We start from the raw sequence: 19,478 nt of genomic DNA, 5'->3' as shown, positions 1-19,478 counted from the left end.
TTCCCAAGAAGATGAGGAGAAACTATGAAAAACAGTAGTTGCTTTAGCAAAGCTGAACCCAAGGACAAGCTGATTCCCAAGCACAGCCTGCCTGCCTGGATAGTGGACCCCAAACCTCCAAAAATGTTTGTCTAGATGGCCCAAATCTTTCATAAACTTAATATCATTATTGAGGTAAGTTTTTTTTTTTTTTCTTAATAGAAAAATCTCTGTGAAGTTCATTCATTATATACTTATTGAGGGTCTACCATGTGCTAGGCACTTGGGCATTGGAAATACAGCAGTGAGCAAAAAAGACAAACATTCTGATTTTACAAAGCTTATATTCTGTTGAGTCAGACTAAATAAATTACTATGAGATATCAGTACCTCCTACAATGAATAGTATGAATTGGTTTAGGAAGACTGCTTTCTTCCTAGCACTTAACCAGTTATTCTAAGAGGAATAGGGTTGGTATGAGGACCTTTTAGTAGACTTAGGTAGAGTCTTAGGGTAGATTTAGGTGAGTTCTGTAGAGAAGGAGCTCTAGGTAACATGAGGTCACCAAAGGCCTGGGAAAAGACACCAGGAGGACAGGGATAGAGTAAAGGAGATAAGCTCTCGAAGACCAAGCTCACTCATTCCATGATTTTATTTTTTAACGAGATCTCATCCTGAGTATAAGAAAGGAAGATAAATTTTTTCTTCTTCATTCCCTCTTTTCTTGTCCTCAGAATCAAGAACTGAGACTAATACTGGAACTAAAGTGTTTTATGCTAAGCAAAATTAATCAGTCAGAGAAAGATATCATATGGCTTCACTCATATGTGGAATTTAAGATACAAAACAGATGAACATAGGGGAAGGGAAGCAAAAATAATATAAAAACAGAGAGAGGGACAAACCATAAGAGACTCTTAAATACACAGAACAAACTGAGGAGCTGTGGGGGTGGGGTGGGCTAAATGGGCAATGGGCATTAAGGAGGACACTTGTTGGGATGAGTACTGGGTGTTATATATAGGTGATGAATCAGTGGATTCTACTCCTGAAATCATTATTGCACTATATGGTTAACTAACTTGGATGTAAATTAAATTTTTTTTAACTTTTTTAAATAAATAAGAATGGTGAGAGCTTAAAAAAGAAAGAACTGAGACTAATACATAGTTATCAAAATTTGTGAATTATTCATTAAAAGAAGCAACCCAGCTTCTGCTGCTTTGGATTCAGATAGACCTGGGTTCTAATCCTTAAAGGCAATTTACTACTTTTATAATCTTGGATGATTTACCCATGCTTTATGAATTCCTGTTTTATAAATTTGAAAATAGGAATAATTATCTGCTTTATATATGTCAATTGCTTCAGTGTCTAATGGGTAGGAGTTAGTAAGTTACTGGTCTTCTTAACCTGGAAAATCTGACCACAATTTAACATGCTTGTTCTTTAGGGGAAAGTGATTTTCTAATTTAAAGCTACTGACATTGTTTGGAACACTGCTTGTTTACAAATGTGGGTGATGGCCTATGTTTCTAAAACCCTATTAGAGATTTAAAATTGTGCATTTCTAAAAGAAGAAACCCTAAAGAAAAGAATAAGGCAAAGATCTGTCAACATTCTTGCTCCTTTATAAGTGATAAAATTCTAAAAATTAAATTGAAGAAGTGAGAAAAGTAGAGGACAAATAAGAGAACAATGTAAAATTAAAGTTCAGTGCTAAAAGGATCTCAATGTACTCAAAACATGTCGAAAGGAAAAAAAAGTGCTTAGCAGACAAGCTATATATATAAAAACAGGAAGATATGAGCTGAAGGAGAAAAATCTTGACAAAATTAGTAAGCAGAAGTAATCTTATAAACCAGCATTCATTCTAAATAAAATGTTTTAAATGACAATAGGATATTTTTCAATAATGCTTTAAGCCCACTCTTAAAGGAGTTCTTTGGCTTAATGGATGAAATCACTGCTATGTGTGTTTTCTAACCAATTACTAAATATAATTCCTTTCTACTGAATAGATCTACAAATCTGTGGTACTTTAATATAATTCCTTTGGTTAACGGGAAAATTCAAGGTTTAATATGTGGTCCATGGAAGTGTGATTATGCCTTTTGGCCTGATAAGTATTCATTCTACTAAAATGTATCTATTATTTTCCATGAATTAACTATATTTTCAAAAGTCTAATGGATGTAAGGAAGTCACTTAGGAGAACAGCTAATTTGAAATTTATTTCCTCAATTTCAAAAATAAGAGTATGAGGCATGATTTCCTTTCTCAAGAAATGTATTATTGTTGGAGAGACAAAATCTACCTTCATCCCTACACTTTGCTTCATTCCCATTGTTCTTCAGACCTCCCTGTTGCCTTGCCAAAATTGCCTCAACAGCCTTCCTAACCATCTTTCTGCCTCTAATTTTGTCCCTTCCAATATATTTTTTTAAACCTTAGCTGAAATGCAAGTCTGATGTCTTTCTACTATTTAAAACTTGCAAGAAATCCACAGTACTCTTAACAATGAAATTTACATTCTTTAAAATAAAGCTTGAACAAGGTCCCTCCTTACTGTTGATTTTTTACTTGAACTCTATCACTGTCTTCTTCCAGACCCAATAAACTTCCTTTATTCTGCTTCCCTATTTGGACCATTCTCTCTTTCCCTGGCCTCTGGGCCTTTGCACATGCTGTTTCCTTTGTTTAGAACTCTGTCTCTATTCTCTCAAGTCCCCTCTCCTACCTCCCCCAACCCCCAATTTCTTGCCAAAGCCTCTCCACTAATCCTATAAGTCCCAGCTCAGATGTTCCTCCTTCAGAAAGCACAGCTTCAAGTCCAGACTCTCTAATACATCATAGTTAATAGCTCAGATAAAGTCACTTAACACCACTCTGCTTTTACATAGTATATCAGCTTATTCTTGAGAAAATTACAGTTGAGACCATTACTACTAATGACAAATGCAAAAACCTCACTTTGATACAACTGCGTAAGTCTACCAAAAGATTTTTAGAGGAAAGGAAATATTTCAGAATTACTATTACTTCTTGGATTAAGTATCAGGTTTCTTCCTAGAAATAAATAATGTTAGAAATGTTTAAGTGGCAGACTTTGTAAAGTAACTGCTAGCCTATAATGATAACCTGTGGTAAATATCAAAAGTTTAGTCCTTTCCAGTTACTGTTCCGTGCTCAGTTTTCATTTTTTTAGCAGATGTTTATTGCATGCCTATGACATGCCTAACACTAGGGGTTCATTAGGAGAAACACCTTCAGGACATCTGGCCTACTCAAGAAGTGACACAATGATATTTTCAGGTTAATACATTGGTTGGAATTCTTGGTTACTATAGATTTATTTGGAGGCAACCCTTTTATGTTGAGAATAAAGTGACTAATTCACCATGCTGCTCTATTGTAATAGAGCAGAAATTATTACTCTTTGAAGAAATTATGTCAGTCTTTTTAGAGACCATAAAGGAATCTTGACATTTAATGGCTTAAAGGTCCTCAGTAAACCATAGAATTATGAGTTAAAATTATCTTTCTTTTTATGTAAGGCAGCATCAAAGTACATAAACTGAAATTTTCTGGGGGGAAAAATCCTAATTGCAGCTTCCTATACAATTTCAGTGTATACCTCTTCAATAAATATTTATCAAGCTCTAAGTATCAAACACTATATATAGTTTGTAGTTTTGATTTGTATTTAATTATTTTGAACCATTTTTGGGTTAGCTAAATGCTAGTCTCTCATTAAAAAAATAGAAAGGTAAGCATTCTCCATTTTGCAAATGACATAATTTTAATGTCATAAACAAGGTTATGCCCTACTAGACAACTCAGCCCCATTGTTGTATTCCTTCCAGAAAATAAAAATCACAGCTCAACTCTTCTAGAAGCAAAGTCATCATTTTCACTTATTTCTCATTATCTAGCATTATAGCTCACAACCTCATATATCAAGTCCATTTATGTTTCCAAGGTATTCATCTACAACCAGTTTATTTTAGAGGGTATGTCCTATTGCTGCAAACTGGATGATTTACTGGGCTTATTTTTGCTGCTTGTTGGTTTGTGGCTGAGTGGGCATTTGATTATCCTGTTTGCTTTTGTGGCTGTGCTCAGAAGAAGAGAAAGCTTGCAAGCCTCTGTAGCCTTTTCTTTTATGTTATTATTAACCCAAAATTGCTTTTCTTGACAGCAAAAATATTTTGTGTGCTTTAGCAATTTATAAAAACAGTGTATGAGAACATACAGTATTTATCTTATTTGGAGAAGATTAAAAAAAATAACCATTTTAACTTGCTTTTAAAATACATTTTAAGAGCTGTAAGAGTCACTTAATCTTCTCTGAGACATTGTAACCTCCACTCTTAAGACTGAAACTTATTTGCATTTAGGAGTCCTGGTTCTGTGTCTGTCAGTATTTATTGATTTAAACTCCGCTTTTTCCCTTTTGTCATGATGTTCCAACTTTTTTTTTTAAACCTGGACATGTAAGCTTTTGAAAACACAAGAGCAAACATGCAAAAAGAGATCTAATTTAGGAGGTGATTTTTTAAAAGAAGTTAATGAATCCATTTAAGGAAATAGTGTTCACACAGGATTTGAGAGATTTGCGACCCAGGTCCAACAGTGTCAGTTATTTATGCTCCTTTTTAACCTATATTGTCTCAAGTTCCTCATCGGATTTCAGAGAAATTCTTTCTTTAGAACCCAGGGCACTTATGGGAGAATATTAGAAATGTTAAAGCCTTGGAATATACTTGCGAGGAAAAGGGAAATGCAGAGATGGGCTACCAAGCCTTATTATCTGTGTAGGAGAGTGATATTTATAGTTTCTACATAGCTTACCAAAAATAATTTTATATTGAATATAGGCCATGGTCCCATACTTGTTGCAGCATTCCGGGCCCATTCAGCGTTGTTTGCGCATTACTGGAAAGGCTGAAGGGGATTTCAACAGTTTATAAAATGTAAAGCGAACTTGGTTATTCCTGGTGGTGCAGGGTCCGCTTAGAGGTGGGCTGCTCTTCGGCTCAAGGTAAATGAATCCGAGAGGGCAGTCTCTCCGCTGCTGAAGCTGGGGGCAGGGGCGCGTTCGCCTTTCCCTGACGCCCGAGTGCTCGCGCCCCACCCCAGCCTTAAAGCAAGCCCACCGAGCCAGTTCTGGACGCGAGAATTAGCTCCTGGCGGAGAGCTCCGCTGCTCGAGGTTGTTTTTCCCCCGGCCGCCTCTGACCGCCCCCCAACGCCCGCCCCTCCGCGTCAAGGGGGCGGGGCTCCGCGGCGCCGCGGGCCGGCATTGGCGCGGGGGGCCGCTGGGCCGGCGGAGTGACGGCGGGGGCGGGGCCGCGCGGCTTGTTTGTCCGCGCCGCGCTGCCGCCGAGGTCCGCGCTGCCTGAGGCGCTGCAGCCCGGAGCCCGGCCGTCCGGTCAGCGCTCGCCTTTTCCGCGCCGCCGGGCTTCTCCTGCGCGTCCGCAGCCGGTCCCCGCGCCGACATGCGCCTGGCCACCACCGCGAACCAGGCGTACACGGCCTCGCTGGCCGTCTCGGAGCTGCTGGGCTGCAAGCAGTGCGGCGGGGGCCGCGGCCAGGACGAGGTATCCGGGCGAGGGGCCGGGCGGGCGGGTACCCGGCACAGCTGCCCGGGCTGCACGGAGGTCGCGATGCCTCCCCGCCTTCGTACCCAACAGCTGCGGAGAACGCTCCGCATTGGAGAGTGCCCCGGGAGCAAACGCCCGGCCGGCCGCCCTGCCCGGCGGGGGGCGTCTCGGGCCGGCCCGCGCCCCTCAGGTTGAAGGGGCGGCCTGTGGTGGGAGGGGAGACGGTTTCCACCGCGAGCCGGCCCCGGGAGAAAATGCTGAGGCTGGCAGACCCAGCTGCCTCGGTCATTTAAATGGAAGTCTCCAAAACGTAAATAACGTCGTCCTGTGTGCAAGTCTCCACAAGTCAGAACCGAACAAAGCTCCAGTCTTAGGGTAGAACAGCCTGTGGATTTTTCTCCCCTCGGCGTCTTGTCAGAACATTATCGGTGACCCCCCCCCCCCTCCCTTGGCCTCCTACTCAAAAAAAGGGGGAAATAACATTTGAGTCGGTTAAAAGATGCTGCCGCCTGGAACACGTATGTTCTGCCGGCTCTATGACGTTATGCACCGCGCTTACCCCTGGTTGTTAACCATCCCCGTTGCGCCTGAGACGGCCTTCAGGAGAAAGCGGTTCAGTTGTGACATTTTGTATTTTTCCCAAGGGGTTGTAAATAACGGCCCCGTTTGAAAGTTGCTAGTACAGCTAACCGAAATTTGAGCCTTTAAAAGGCTTTCGTTCAAAGGGTGACAAAGGAGAAGGAGAAACAGTCATTAAAGTTTGAATTGAACTCAGAACGCTGGGTTGCCATCGGTCACGAAATCTAGGAATGTCTCCGCAGCGTTGCCCACTTAGGGGACTCCGTTCTAGTGTTTCTGTTGTTTCGTAAGTGGAGACTGCGTTGCGAGTGGACTGCATGGATTCACGCAACTTGAAGAGAAGACCTCGTGGGGGCTGTAGAACACACTTTCCTGGATTTTAACGTTAGTGGGTACATGATACGCTCCCCATTGTGTACAGATCATGCAGCAACCTAAACACCAACAAAACTTGCTCTGCCTGTTGCTTTGGAAACTCTATCAAAGAAACAAAACCGTGTGGAAGTGTTGACATCCCATTTCTGGTTTCCGTTTGCAGGCCATAACAGATCTTTTCTCATTCTGACTAGAGGCGATCCCCAGTCGCGGAGCTTGAATAGCTGTTATTTCTGATGGTGTTTGGGTGCAGAATCCCGGTTCTCGCCCAGATCTAGAGTCTCTAAATATAGCCGCGAAAACTGGAAGATGAAGGGATACATTGTAGCTTGCTGGTTGGTTTCCGTGCCCGTCGGATTGTGTTTAGGAAACTAGGAAGCCTTGCGGAGTTGTATTTTATCACTTTTAGCACATCCGACATGTGGGAAAATAAGTCAGGAAGTAGTGCTTTATAGGAAAACTATTCATTTTACAAAAGAATTAATAACATGACTCTTTCAACTAGCATGCCTCCAAATAAAATGCTTTAAAATGAAACACTTTTCAGGGATGGAACTCCTGACTAAAATACAGGGCACACACATGGCCTAAGTCAGCCTTACAAATCCAGTAGTCTGAAGTCAGTGAGGTTTTTGTTTTGTTTTGGTTTTTTGTTTTATAGTTTTTTTGGGTTTGTTTTTTTTTTAAATATGTTTTATAGAAGACCAGAGACTGGAAAAAGAGGTACCTGAACTTTCAGTATTTCCAAGTTCCCAAGCAGAGGTAATGACAATGTTAAAAGAAGCACCAGTACATTTGTTATAGCAGGAATATATTTTTGTTCCTTCTACATCTTTTCATTTCTGTTCAAAATTTTTGAATGTCAGAAGCCTAGCACCAGCTCTAGGAAATGATTCTCCTAAAGAAGGGAGAGTGGGGTGGGAGCTTTCACTTTTTACACAATTTATCGTTGCCTAGTTGAAACACATACAGCTTTTGTAATTTTTTTTTCAATCAAAATTAATATGAGCGTCGTGGTTATTGGTATAAGACGTCTGGACAGTTTTTTAAAAGTGCCCCAAGCCCAGTGAGAAAAATGATTCAAATGACTTAATCATATTTACTTTTCCACTTGTTTTGCAAGTGGATAGACACTAGAAGCCAAGGAATGCTTTTATTTTGCATTTGTGGCACATCACTGTCTCACTTAAAGGAGGATATTGCGGTAGATTCCTAAATGTATCTCTGACCAATTTGGAAATGATCAGAGCAGTACTTTTAGCATGCCAACACTGATTCGTAAGGTGATACAATACAGATACAGTGTTTCTGTGGTACTGTCAACATTTGCTAAGAATTTTCATATTGTGAAAATGAGTGTCTTAGTATTACATGCTACTGAAGAAATAGATGTTATGTCAGAGATTTGCAGCGGTGTTGTCATGGCAGAGGCTGTTGCTGTCTTTTTCAAAATGCTGATTAGGAGAATTGTTGAGAGGAAAGAACTGTTAGTTCCCATGTTAGTTTTTCCAGCCACACCTTCACCAAAGGCCTGTGAGGTTTGTGCTGTGATTAGCATCTACATCTGCTTTTTAAACAAGGCCATTTGCTGTCGGAAGTTCTGTGTCTTAGAATCTGGATTGGCCAAAACGTATTCAAAGTCTGTAATTAATTTTCTTCAACAGCAACAGATAAGGCATAATTGAAATAACGTTTAGGAAATTATGAAATGCAGTTAGTTTGGCTTATGATCACCCTATTGAAGACCTGTAGTAGCTTTTTAAAATCAATACCTGCTAGAAGATAGGGTAGTAGCTAATTTTTCATGTTGACTAGGAAAAGAAGTATTCAGAAAATGAGTTTTCCAGAAAATTAGCCTTTTAGAAACCAAGAATACTATTGCATAACAACAGTGATATCCAAAAGGACCTTTAAGGTGTCAAAAACTCTTACAGAGGCTCAAAAGAGTAATAATGGCAACTCTAGAACCAGATTTCCTAGATTCAACCCCTGTCTGCACCACTCGCTAATACTAACTGAGCTAGGTACTTGATTTCAAATTACATACATACGTATAATTTATAAATTATGATATGTGATTATTTTATGTTTATAATTATTGTATGTTACATAAACATTATATAGAATTTGATATATATAGAAATATATATAATTTATAAAATCATCTCCTTCCTGCCTGAATCTGGACTAGGATATGGTGGAATGGAGTCTTAGAGCTCATCAGTTGATATTCTTGTATCTCTCTCCTGTACCTCATCTATTAAGAAACAGAACAAAGGACATTGAGTAAGCCTTCAAATATGGAGAATAAGTTGATGTGAGTCTAGAATAGCACTCACTATATTTCCCATTAAATTAGTCGATCAGTCCTTTTTGGGAAAGACTTGATTTTTTTTTAAGTATATCAGTGTCTCCCTTCCCCCAGTCTTTTCTTTCACTTCCTCTCCTTTTCCTTCCTACCATTTCCCTTTCTGCCCTTAAGGAATGGCACAGACCTCTCACAACTTCTTCATCTTAATAGGAAATTGACCCTGGTGGTCTGGATGTGAGCTGGGTACAATTCTATTTTATCCGGAACTAGACTTAGGTAAAATAATGAAATTGGAATCTTGAATGTCAGTGACTTCTTTCCACTCCTTTCCTTTCTTCAGTTTATCTTCTCTTCCATCTCCAGTTATCTTGCCAGACTGATACCTCATCAAGGAATTAATGTAACCTCAACAATAAGAGATTATTAGCATAATTGGTCTATAATCCATTCCCAAGGATGTTTACCTTTAGTTAACATCCTGCTTTAAAACACATAGTTTTTCACTCTGAAAGAATGTTTGTCTAAAGGAACTGTGAAGGAAGGTTTTGCCCACTTAAGGGAAGGAATAGGGGAGACAGTGATACAAGTATGACCATTAAATTTGGCTGTAGGGGTAGACTTTCAAAGACTTGAAAAGTATATAGGACCATTGGGCAAGGTCTTTGCTATACTTAGAGGAAAATACTCCATTCTGAAACACTGATAGCCACTTTCTTTGAATTTTAAACTATTGTTTTATGATAGTTCAGTATGTAAATTATATATTTGGTATAGAAACAAAACCAAAATAATATAATTCAACCTCTTTGTTTTGAGGTCCATGTGCTATCAGTCTTGTTATTAAAAATATGTATATGCCGGGGCGCCTGGGTGGCGCAGTCGGTTAAACGTCCGACTTCAGCCAGGTCACGATCTCGCGGTCCGTGAGTTCGAGCCCCGCGTCAGGCTCTGGGCTGATGGCTCAGAGTCTGGAGCCTGTTTCCGATTCTGTGTCTCTCTCTCTCTCTCTGCCCCTCCCCTGTTCATGCTCTCTCTCTGTCCCAAAAATAAATAAACGTTGGAAAAAAAATTAAAAAAAAAATATGTATATGCCACCCACATGTTGCTAATTTAGTTAAAATAAAGTCCTATAAATGGAATTGCTAAGCTTTTTTTCTCTCCTTACAGATAGTAACAAAATATATGCATCTTACGCACTTTGCTCCCCCCTACCTCACCCCCCTGATGCACACTCAGTATATATCTTGGAGGTCTTTTAAAGCCAACTCATACAGAATTGCTTCATTCTCCATGTAAGGACTGCATGTAATTCTAGTCTGTGGTCATACTACATTAAAACAGTCCTGTTGATGAGAGCTCAGGTTGTTTTATATTTTGTACTATTACAAACAATGTTGCAGTGATTATCCTTTTACCTATGGTATGTCTATGAGTACAGGTCAGCATTTAAAATGAAATTGTTGACTCAAAGGATTTGTGACTTTTTCATTTCAATCATTATCACAAACTACCCTCTCTATAAGTTGTAGTGATTTACCCTTCTTATGTATTCCTTGATCTTACTTCCTCACACTTCACGACACTCCCATGAGAAATGTATAAGTAACAAATATTTATCCACCTCCTCTTCAGCACAGCCTACTATTAAACTTTTGATCTTCAGCAATCTTTTAGGTGAAAAATAGTATCTCAGTGTAGCTAACTTAAAGTTTTATTGTGAGGTTGACCATTTTTCAGCCATTTGTATTTCCTTTTCTTTGAACTGTCCGTGTCCTTTGTACATTTTTCTATCAGGTTGTTGTAGGTTTTCTTACTGATTTGTAGGAGTTTTCATGTACTCAAGAAATTTAGCCCCTTTGATATAGACACTGCAAATATATTTCCCGATTTTTTGTTTGCTTTTGACTTTTTTATATGTTTATTTTTCCCATGTGAAAGTCTTTATTTTTATGTCATCAGATTTACTAGTTTTCTATTTTACGACTTCTGGGTTTTATGACATTCTTAGGCCTAACTTCATTCCATGAGTGTTTTCTTCCAGCATTTATGTTTTTTGGTTTGGGGTGTTTGGTTTTTTTTTAATACTTACCTCTAATTTAAGTATGATTTATGGTTCTAACTTTACTTTTTTCTGAGTGGCTATCTAGTCGTATCAAGATCATTTGTTGAATAATCCATTTTTCCTCCATTTGAAATACTACATTTTAACACAGTACAGTCTCAAGAATAGTAGTGTCTCTCAGGTATGAAAAGAGTGATAAACTCTTGAAATGGGCATTTTCCTAAAATGCATTTTATTTAAATAATATAGTGAAGAAATGAAGAGGGGTAAATATTGAATGTAACCTTAACATTTTGCCCAATATATCTTGATATCTATGTAATTGGATCAGAAATTCAGCAGTTAGAAAGGCTAATAGAGTCACTGTTTTATATAAATGGCTGCATTTGTGTTAAGATGATGTATTGAATAGAAGGAATGTGGAGGTTTTTTTCTTGCATTTATTACGGGCTAATAAAATTAAGACATGCCTGTGGCCAGACCAGTGAATTGAGTGCCTCCTCTAGTGAAGGGTATAGTTAGAGCATTGCTATGTTCAGTGTAAGTGTATTGGCAAGTGTATTTGAATCGACATCTTAAGTTATCCCAATAAAGATTTTCTTCAGTTTTGTCCTGCCTGCTTAATTTTTAAAAATCCACTCTGCTCAAAAGGTTTTAATTCACTTGGACCAGATTTTTTGAATTGCTGCCACATATCCTTCTCTGTCTGCAAACCACCCCCTGCCCCTTTTTTTTTTTTCTTTAAAAGGAACATCCTGAAGGACTTTTGGAAGCAGTAGAGGGTACAAATAATATTTGTATGTAGTTATATAAGCAAGGGTTTAATATTTAGATGTGTAAACTTCAGGAATTTGGGGGGGATTTTTTGTTGTTGTTTTTTTTTTTAGAAACCAGATTGATAGGACACAAGCCTTAAAAAAAAAAGTTATTATTTTAGTTTTCTCTAATCACACAGTATTGGGGAAAAGATGGACCTTTAATACGTACTTGTCACTTTTTGTTAACCACACTACCCTGTCACATTAAATATAGGTTTCTAGTAGACTCTCAAGTACAGGGTTCTAGATTCACTATGTCAAAGGGCAGAAAACCTTTATTTGTTAATCAGTTGGGCTTCTCTAAAATATGAGCAAAATTGATAACATACTATAAAAGATTTAAAGCAAACTCACAAAGTTAGTTTCTTGAAGATTGTTTTACTCAGCCACAGAGAAAACATGCCCTGCAGTACTTTCTTTTATGGATTTAAGTAACTACTTTTTATTTTTCATAGTATTTCTTCTCCTATTGTGAAGTGTTATTGTAGATGTAATAACAATTAACACTCCTTTCAACTTAAGACATCTAGGCAGAGGTTAGTGAGTTTTCATTTCCTGACAAGATACACAGGGGTTGATGTTTTGGTTGGTTGAGTTTTGGATGTACAAACACATTGGTCTTATTTTGTATCAGTGACAGTCCACAGGGTTGGTTGCTATGTGCTGAACTTTCTGTTCTAGACTTTCTGCCAAGTACTTTATGCAAAACTCTGGTTTTAGTGAAACAGGTTTTATTGTTTTTAGTCTGTGTCGTATTATAAGCTCTTGTCAGCCATATGATGCAAACAGAGGAGTTGGTATGTATATATGGCCATGAAAACCAACCACTAAAACAAGCCTGTCTCTGTTCAACTGGTTGTTTTTCCTCCCATTCCTGTAGCCTCAGTTCATGTTGTTTACTGCTGAGAGGCCTGAGATGGTGTAATTTTCTTTTCTAGGAACTTGGAATTAGAATTCCTCGACCACTAGGACACGGACCAAGCAGATTCATCCCAGAAAAGGAGGTATGTTGTTTGTGAAAGTACATAGTGAACTGTATGCTTTTAAGGAAAAGCTTTCATGACCCACATCTTGGCATCTGAACAACTGTTGGACAACAACATGTTTTATGCAGAGTTGATCGCAGTTAATCATCATGCTTTGGCAGTGAATCTGTGGGATTAGAAAGCTGTTATAGTCATGTTGATTTCTAGTATTTCATGACCCTTTTCTAACACCCATATTTAGTCTAGAAAAGGCAAGACTTGTTTTTGACCAATAATACTCCATCTCTTTATATTTACATGTTTAGTTAGGTGCCTGCTCATAAGCTGAGTTACTTGGTCTTGACCATCTCCACAGGCTGGTGTCAATGCTAGATTGGATGTTTAATTCTAAATATGTAAAACTCCTATGCTTTTGATCTCCTTAAATTTTGGTTCTCCTTAAATTGAGACTAGGCGCTACAAGGAAAGGGTAAAGTCTTTAGAGTCCGTTTGCAAGCTCTGCAAATTTGATAATCTAAATCTGCTTCTTTATCTGGATTCTGGCCAAGTCTGCAAGCAGCCTATCTAGGTGGCCTTTAATGTTCGGCCTTTGTTGTTTATCTACTACCTACTACATAATATTCAACTGTTTATTCTTCTGTCTTGCTGCTAGTTGAGTTAAAGTTTCAGAATTATAACCTTTCTCTCAAGCCAAATTTAACCTGCTTGTAGATGATACTTAAATACGTATGCACTGCATTCTAACACCAATTTACAATTTATGTAACCATGGTTTTCCTCTCTTTCATACAGATTCTCCAAGTGGGAAGTGAAGACGCACAGATGCATGCTTTATTTGCAGATTCTTTTGCTGCTTTGGGTCGTTTGGATAACATTACATTAGTGATGGTTTTTCACCCACAGTATCTAGAAAGTTTCCTAAAGACTCAACACTATCTACTGCAAATGGATGGGCCATTGCCTCTACATTATCGGCACTACATTGGAATAATGGTTTGTAAACATTAAATGAAAAATTCCTTCTGCCTCCTTTATTAATCGTTTTAAGAGATGGTTAATGCTTTAAACACAGGGATGAATACTTATATTCTGACTTCTAATTGGATTCCTGTTAGGTAGTATGTGGTTTTCCTCTTACTAAATAAGTATACTCTCAGATGTATCTGTAAAAAGAAACAAGTGTTTATACATTATTAAGAACCATTTTCCATTAAATGAGAATAAAGAAGAACACAGGATCTATTTTACCCATTATAAAGGAAAAATATTCATAGTTTAAAATTTTAATATTTATAGTTAGATTGATCTTTTTGTTTTCTCTTAAGGCTGCAGCAAGACATCAGTGTTCCTACTTAGTGAACCTCCACGTAAATGATTTCCTTCATGTTGGTGGAGACCCCAAATGGCTTAATGGTTTAGAGAATGCTCCTCAAAAACTACAAAATTTAGGAGAACTTAATAAAGTGTTAGCCCATAGACCTTGGCTTATTACCAAAGAACATATTGAGGTAAGTAGAAGTGTAATGTATCTAAGGTGTCACTTAAAAAAAGATTTTTTTTTAAATAGACTTTCATCTTTAGAGCAATTTTAGGTTTACAGAAAAATGGCACAGAATATTCTCATATTCTACCCTCCTGAGACTCCCCCCAAGTCTCTTTTATTAACATCTAGCATTAGTATGATAACATTTGCTATAATTAAAGAATCAATATTGATCAATTAACTATTAACTAAAATCTGGGGCTTACCTTATGGTTCACTCTTTGTGTTGTATAGTTCTGTGGGTTTTGACAAATGCTAATGTCATCTATCCACCATTACACTATCATACAAAGTCGTTTCACCGCTCTAAAAATCCTGTGGGCTCCACCTATTCATCTCCCTCCCCTTTTCCCTGAAACCCTGCAACTACTGATGTTTTTACTGTCTATAGTTTTGCCTTTTCCAGAATGTTACATAGTTGGAATCATACAGTATGTCATCTTTTCAGACGAGCTTCTTTTACTTATCAGTATGCATTTACGGTTCCTCCATGCATTTCCCATGGAAAATTTATTTTCTTTATTACTGAATAATAATACACCAGTGTATGGAGTTACCATAGTTTGTTTGAAAGCCATCTTGGGTTACTTCTGGTTTTGAGCAGTTACAATATAGCTGCTATAAACATTCACATGCAGGGGTTTTTTGGTGAACATAACTTTTCAAAACAGGTAAATAATTAGGAATGTGATTGTTGGATTGCATGGTAAGCCTGTGTTTAGCTTTGTAAGAAACTGGGAAAAGGTCTTCCAAAGTGACTGTACCAGTTTGCATTCCCAGAAGCAGTGGATGAGCATTCCTATTTCTCCATATCCTCACCAGCACTTGGTGTATCAGTGTTTTGGATTTTAGCCATTCTGATAGGTGTAAAGTGGCATCTTGTGTATCTTTTTATTTTTATTTTTTTTCAACGTTTATTTATTTTTGGGACAGAGAGAGACAGAGCATGAACGGGGGAGGGGCAGAGAGAGAGGGAGACACAGAATCGGAAACAGGCTCCAGGCTCTGAGCCATCAGCCCAGAGCCTAACGCGGGGCTCGAACTCACAGACCGTGAGATCGTGACCTGGCTGAAGACGGACGCTTAACCAACTGCGCCACCCAGGCGCCCTTGTGTATCTTTTTAAAATGCCATTTAAATTAGTGCCTTCTGGTTCTAGGTAGATTGACATTCCCTAAAAGTATCTACCATGCAGTAGAAATGCAACATATTTTTGGGCTTATCTTTCTATTTCATAAAACATTTTCAGTACTATTATATAATTGAAGCATCTTATTAAGATATAAGATCTGAAATTGATTAATGTAGTATCTATTATATTGTCTGGTAATGCAAAATTACACAGGATTATAAAACAAATAATGAAGCAGAAGGGATATGATATGCAAGACTTTGAAGAATCATAGACTTTACCTTGAACATAATTTTTTAAATAATTATAATTTGATTTAGGAATATGCAGAGTCAAGTTCAAACTACTGCCTTTAAAATTCCTTGAGACAGTTTGATAATAAAGAAAAACACAGGCATATTTTATACGGTAGCTTCCACTTTAAATACAGATTTATTACATTTAGATTGAGACTTTGAACTAACAGTGAAAGCATTCAGAATCTGGCATCTGAAATATGGCAACTGCTTTTAAACAAAAAGCATTGTATTACATTTTAAAATCAGGATTTCAGAAAATCAAAATAATAATGAATATGTCATTATCAGGTTATGTTAAGCTCTGTTTGTAAATACATAATTCATAAAAAATTATATTAGCAAACTCTGGGTTCTATGTGTCTCAAATTATAATTGTACCCTAGGTTTTATACAGTGACTACTCCTGTTTTTATTTATTTATTTTGAGAGAGAGCACATGCGTGCACCTGCACACATGAGCAGGGGAGGGGCAGGGAGAGAACCTCAAGCAGGCTCAACGCTGCAGGCTCAACACTGTCAGCTCAGAGCCTGATGTGGGGCTCAAACCCATGAACCGTGAGATCATGACTTAAGCGGAAATCAAGAGTCAGATGGATGCCTAACCGACTGAGCTACCCAGGTGCCTCTTAATCCTGTTTTAAATAGATTAAATACCAAGATGAACTATTTACTTTTACCAACACCATAACCAGTGTAAAAATATGTTCTTTTTTTTTTTTTCTTAAGGGACTTTTAAAAGCTGAAGAGCACAGCTGGTCCCTTGCAGAACTGGTACATGCAGTGGTTCTCCTCACACACTATCATTCTCTTGCCTCATTCACATTTGGCTGTGGAATCAGTCCAGAAATTCATTGTGATGGTGGCCACACATTCAGACCTCCTTCTGTTAGTAACTACTGCATCTGTGACATTACAAATGGCAATCACAGTGTGGATGAGATGCAGGTCAACTCAGCAGGAAATGTTTCAGTAAGTATCTATTATTTGTTACAGGATTATCTTAAGACTAATCATAATGATTGCTGCTATATTATTTTTTCATGTGACTTCTTAGAAAACCTACCCTGTTAAGCCCCTCTACCTGTTCATTCAGCAAGTATTTACTGACTGCCTATAAATGCTCAGCAGTAGTTTAGTGCTAAGGGACATATAAAATTATAAGACCCTTTAGGAGGTTACACTCAAGTGTAATTTTAGGATCAGGAGCCACCAGCATATGCCCCATGAGAGCCAGCTAGTATTGAATGGGTGCTGCAGTGAGATGAGGGGAGGCTGAGACCATGCAAGTTAGTGGTGGAGACTCCCTGATGCTGATCACATTCTTTTCCTCTCTTTTGCATAAAAGAAACAGGCTGGTTTCTTAATTATCTTTTAGAAGAGTTAATCAGCCTTTATCTAGAAATTTCTCCTTTTAAAATTCTTTTTCATGTTTAACTTGGCACAAATATATACATAAGTGAAAGTAAATTTATTAAAATGTTTTCTATTCCTTCTCTGGGTTTTATATTTTCTCAGTTTTGTTATTCCCTTGAAACAGATTAGAACAAGTTGAATGTTCTATAAGCAGATTTTAATTCCTGAATACAATGAGTCAAAATCCCCTTTGCATTCTTTTGCTATAGTGAAAAGATTTCCAAAGAGAAATCACAGAAACAACATCACAGTCTTCTGAATACTTTGCATGCATACATTTTCTCGGTTATATTATTCCTTTGAAACAGATTTGAACAGGTCGAATTACCTTTAATGTATATATTTGACTGTGGGCAAGTTACCTCCCTGAGCCTCTGTTCTTTCATGTCTAAATAGAGGTCAGACATAAGGTTATTTGAGGTTTAAATGAAATGTCTCTAAAGAAATAAGAGGCCTAGTACAGCTGGTATTATTTATCAGGTGCTAAATAAAAAGTAGCATTTACATATGGTGAGATTAGCACATGAAGGAAAATAATTTTCCCAGGATTGATCACTTGTGAGCTGATCACAAGGCCCAAGACCATCAGTTTCACCCTGTTGAGCCACCTGGATTAATGTTATAGGCCGTAATATTGGCCACTGATCATTTATTAAAACTTATATGAGATGGTCTAATGGAAAATATATGTATCAGTTGTTAGGATGCTTGGAGTTGGATTGTGGTTCTTCCCCACCTTTGATTTAGGACAAGGCTGAGGAAAATAATGGGGTTGGGGGTAGTCTTACAGTGCCTTTGGAAGGGCCAGAACTTGCCTTAAATCTTCCTCAACCACATAAGTATTTCATGTATTAGTGCTTGAGAGAATTTGAATGTAGGATGGGTTCAACTACACAAAAGGAAAAGATATTTACCACTTCTTTTTAATATGAAGTGAAGAGGCCACCTCTTAGTGCTAAAATGGTATGTAGTACATGAACACGCCTTCTTTCATTACAGAAAATTCCAAAATTTGTACTTTTTGTGTGGGAGTGTAGAAAGGCAAGAATGCTTTCCTGAACAGTGGATGAATTAGCAGTAGCTTTAGTTTGTTTGTACATAGGTACAGTTGGAGCACTAGGTATGTATGTACTCTGGACTACTTAGAAGTAGATTTTTGAATGTAACAAGTCAACTTGAGTTGTAATATATTTTGGGAAATCAGTTCAGTACACATTGTGACTGTAAACATTGTACTGTAAATGTTCTGTAGTTTTTCCCTAATAAAATTTTTGGGGTAAAGGGTAAAAAAAAAAATAGCACAAGGCTAAAAAAGTACTTGATTGTTTCTAGTTATTCCTGTTACATGAGGTTAGTAGTAAAATAATAGAAATTTTAAATTTCTCTACTAGTCCCTGAGTTTGCTATTTAAAAGGTTTATGGCCCACACTGAGGGCACTTGTCAGTGAGCTAATATAGTTTATTCTTCAGGTACGTATCAGATGTCTGACTCAGTTCAATTCAGATACAAGTGGTTAAAAACCAAAAGAATTTCTTCATACAATATTAACATTTTAATATCAAAATTAAATGCCTTTTTTTTTTTTTTACACTAACAACTTTAATAGATTTTTTAAGGAGCAAAAGAAATGTACTTTATTTCCTTTACTACTTCACTTTAAATCAATCAAGAATTGTCTTTCATAAGAATACTTAAAATTTGGGCTGTTTTAGGAGAAGGTAGCTACACAAAACAGGTAGTATAATGAAAGATAATGTGAGTTGACAAAAACCTTATATATATATATATATATATATATATATATAAATTTAATTAAATTATAAAATAAATCTAATATAAATATATATATATATTTATTTTATTTTATTTTATTTTATTTATTTATTTTTTTTTGGTAAACCTTGGGTCATTCTTTTCAGCCCTTTATTTGGCCACTGACTCTCTCTTAGGAGTAATTAAGGAGAACTATGTACCAGAAGAACCTTTAATACATCATAGAAACACTTTCTATCATGAAATTGTGAGAGGAAGTACTCACTATAGGGTGCTTCAGTATAACTGTTAGGATCATACGAAAATATAAAGCACCAGTAGTATAGATTTTTTTGTCTCTTAATGTAGAATTATCCTTACAAGCTTTCTGCAACAAATATTTTGCAAAAATCTATGTGCCAGGTACTATGCTGGGCTCTGAATATATACTCGTAAATTAGACAGGTCCCCTGTCTTTATGAAGGTTTGGTTTGGGGGAGGCAGGCATTAAACCAGTATCATGCAGTAACAATTACAAATTGTATCTGGTGCTCTGAAGGAATGAGCAGAATGCTGTGTGAGAATAATTAGGGTGGCAAGGTTTGGGATGGGGGGACAGGAC

General features: G+C 37.5%; 1 protein-coding gene across 4 annotated transcripts in view; it reads left to right on the top strand.

Annotated features, from left to right (window-relative positions):
* Positions 1-19,478, top strand: part of SESN1 (sestrin 1) — a 117,035-nt gene that overhangs the window by 89,432 nt on the left and 8,125 nt on the right. For 2 of the 4 annotated variants that reach the window (XM_045499221.1, XM_045499224.1), the window contains exons 2-5: positions 12,669-12,734; positions 13,509-13,709; positions 14,042-14,224; positions 16,417-16,659. In XM_045499221.1, the coding sequence (XP_045355177.1) occupies positions 12,669-12,734; positions 13,509-13,709; positions 14,042-14,224; positions 16,417-16,659 (693 nt within the window). Of the gene's footprint in view, positions 1-5,355; positions 5,583-6,574; positions 6,875-12,668; positions 12,735-13,508; positions 13,710-14,041; positions 14,225-16,416; positions 16,660-19,478 lie in introns of those variants that run through there. The other 2 variants (XM_045499222.1, XM_045499223.1) reach the window with 2 other exon arrangements.

This window comes from Leopardus geoffroyi, chromosome B2, assembly GCF_018350155.1.
Source record: "Leopardus geoffroyi isolate Oge1 chromosome B2, O.geoffroyi_Oge1_pat1.0, whole genome shotgun sequence".
NCBI classification, from domain to species: Eukaryota; Metazoa; Chordata; class Mammalia; order Carnivora; family Felidae; genus Leopardus; species Leopardus geoffroyi.
Note: the sequence above shows the minus strand (reverse complement) of the source record. Positions and strands in the feature narration are given on the sequence as shown.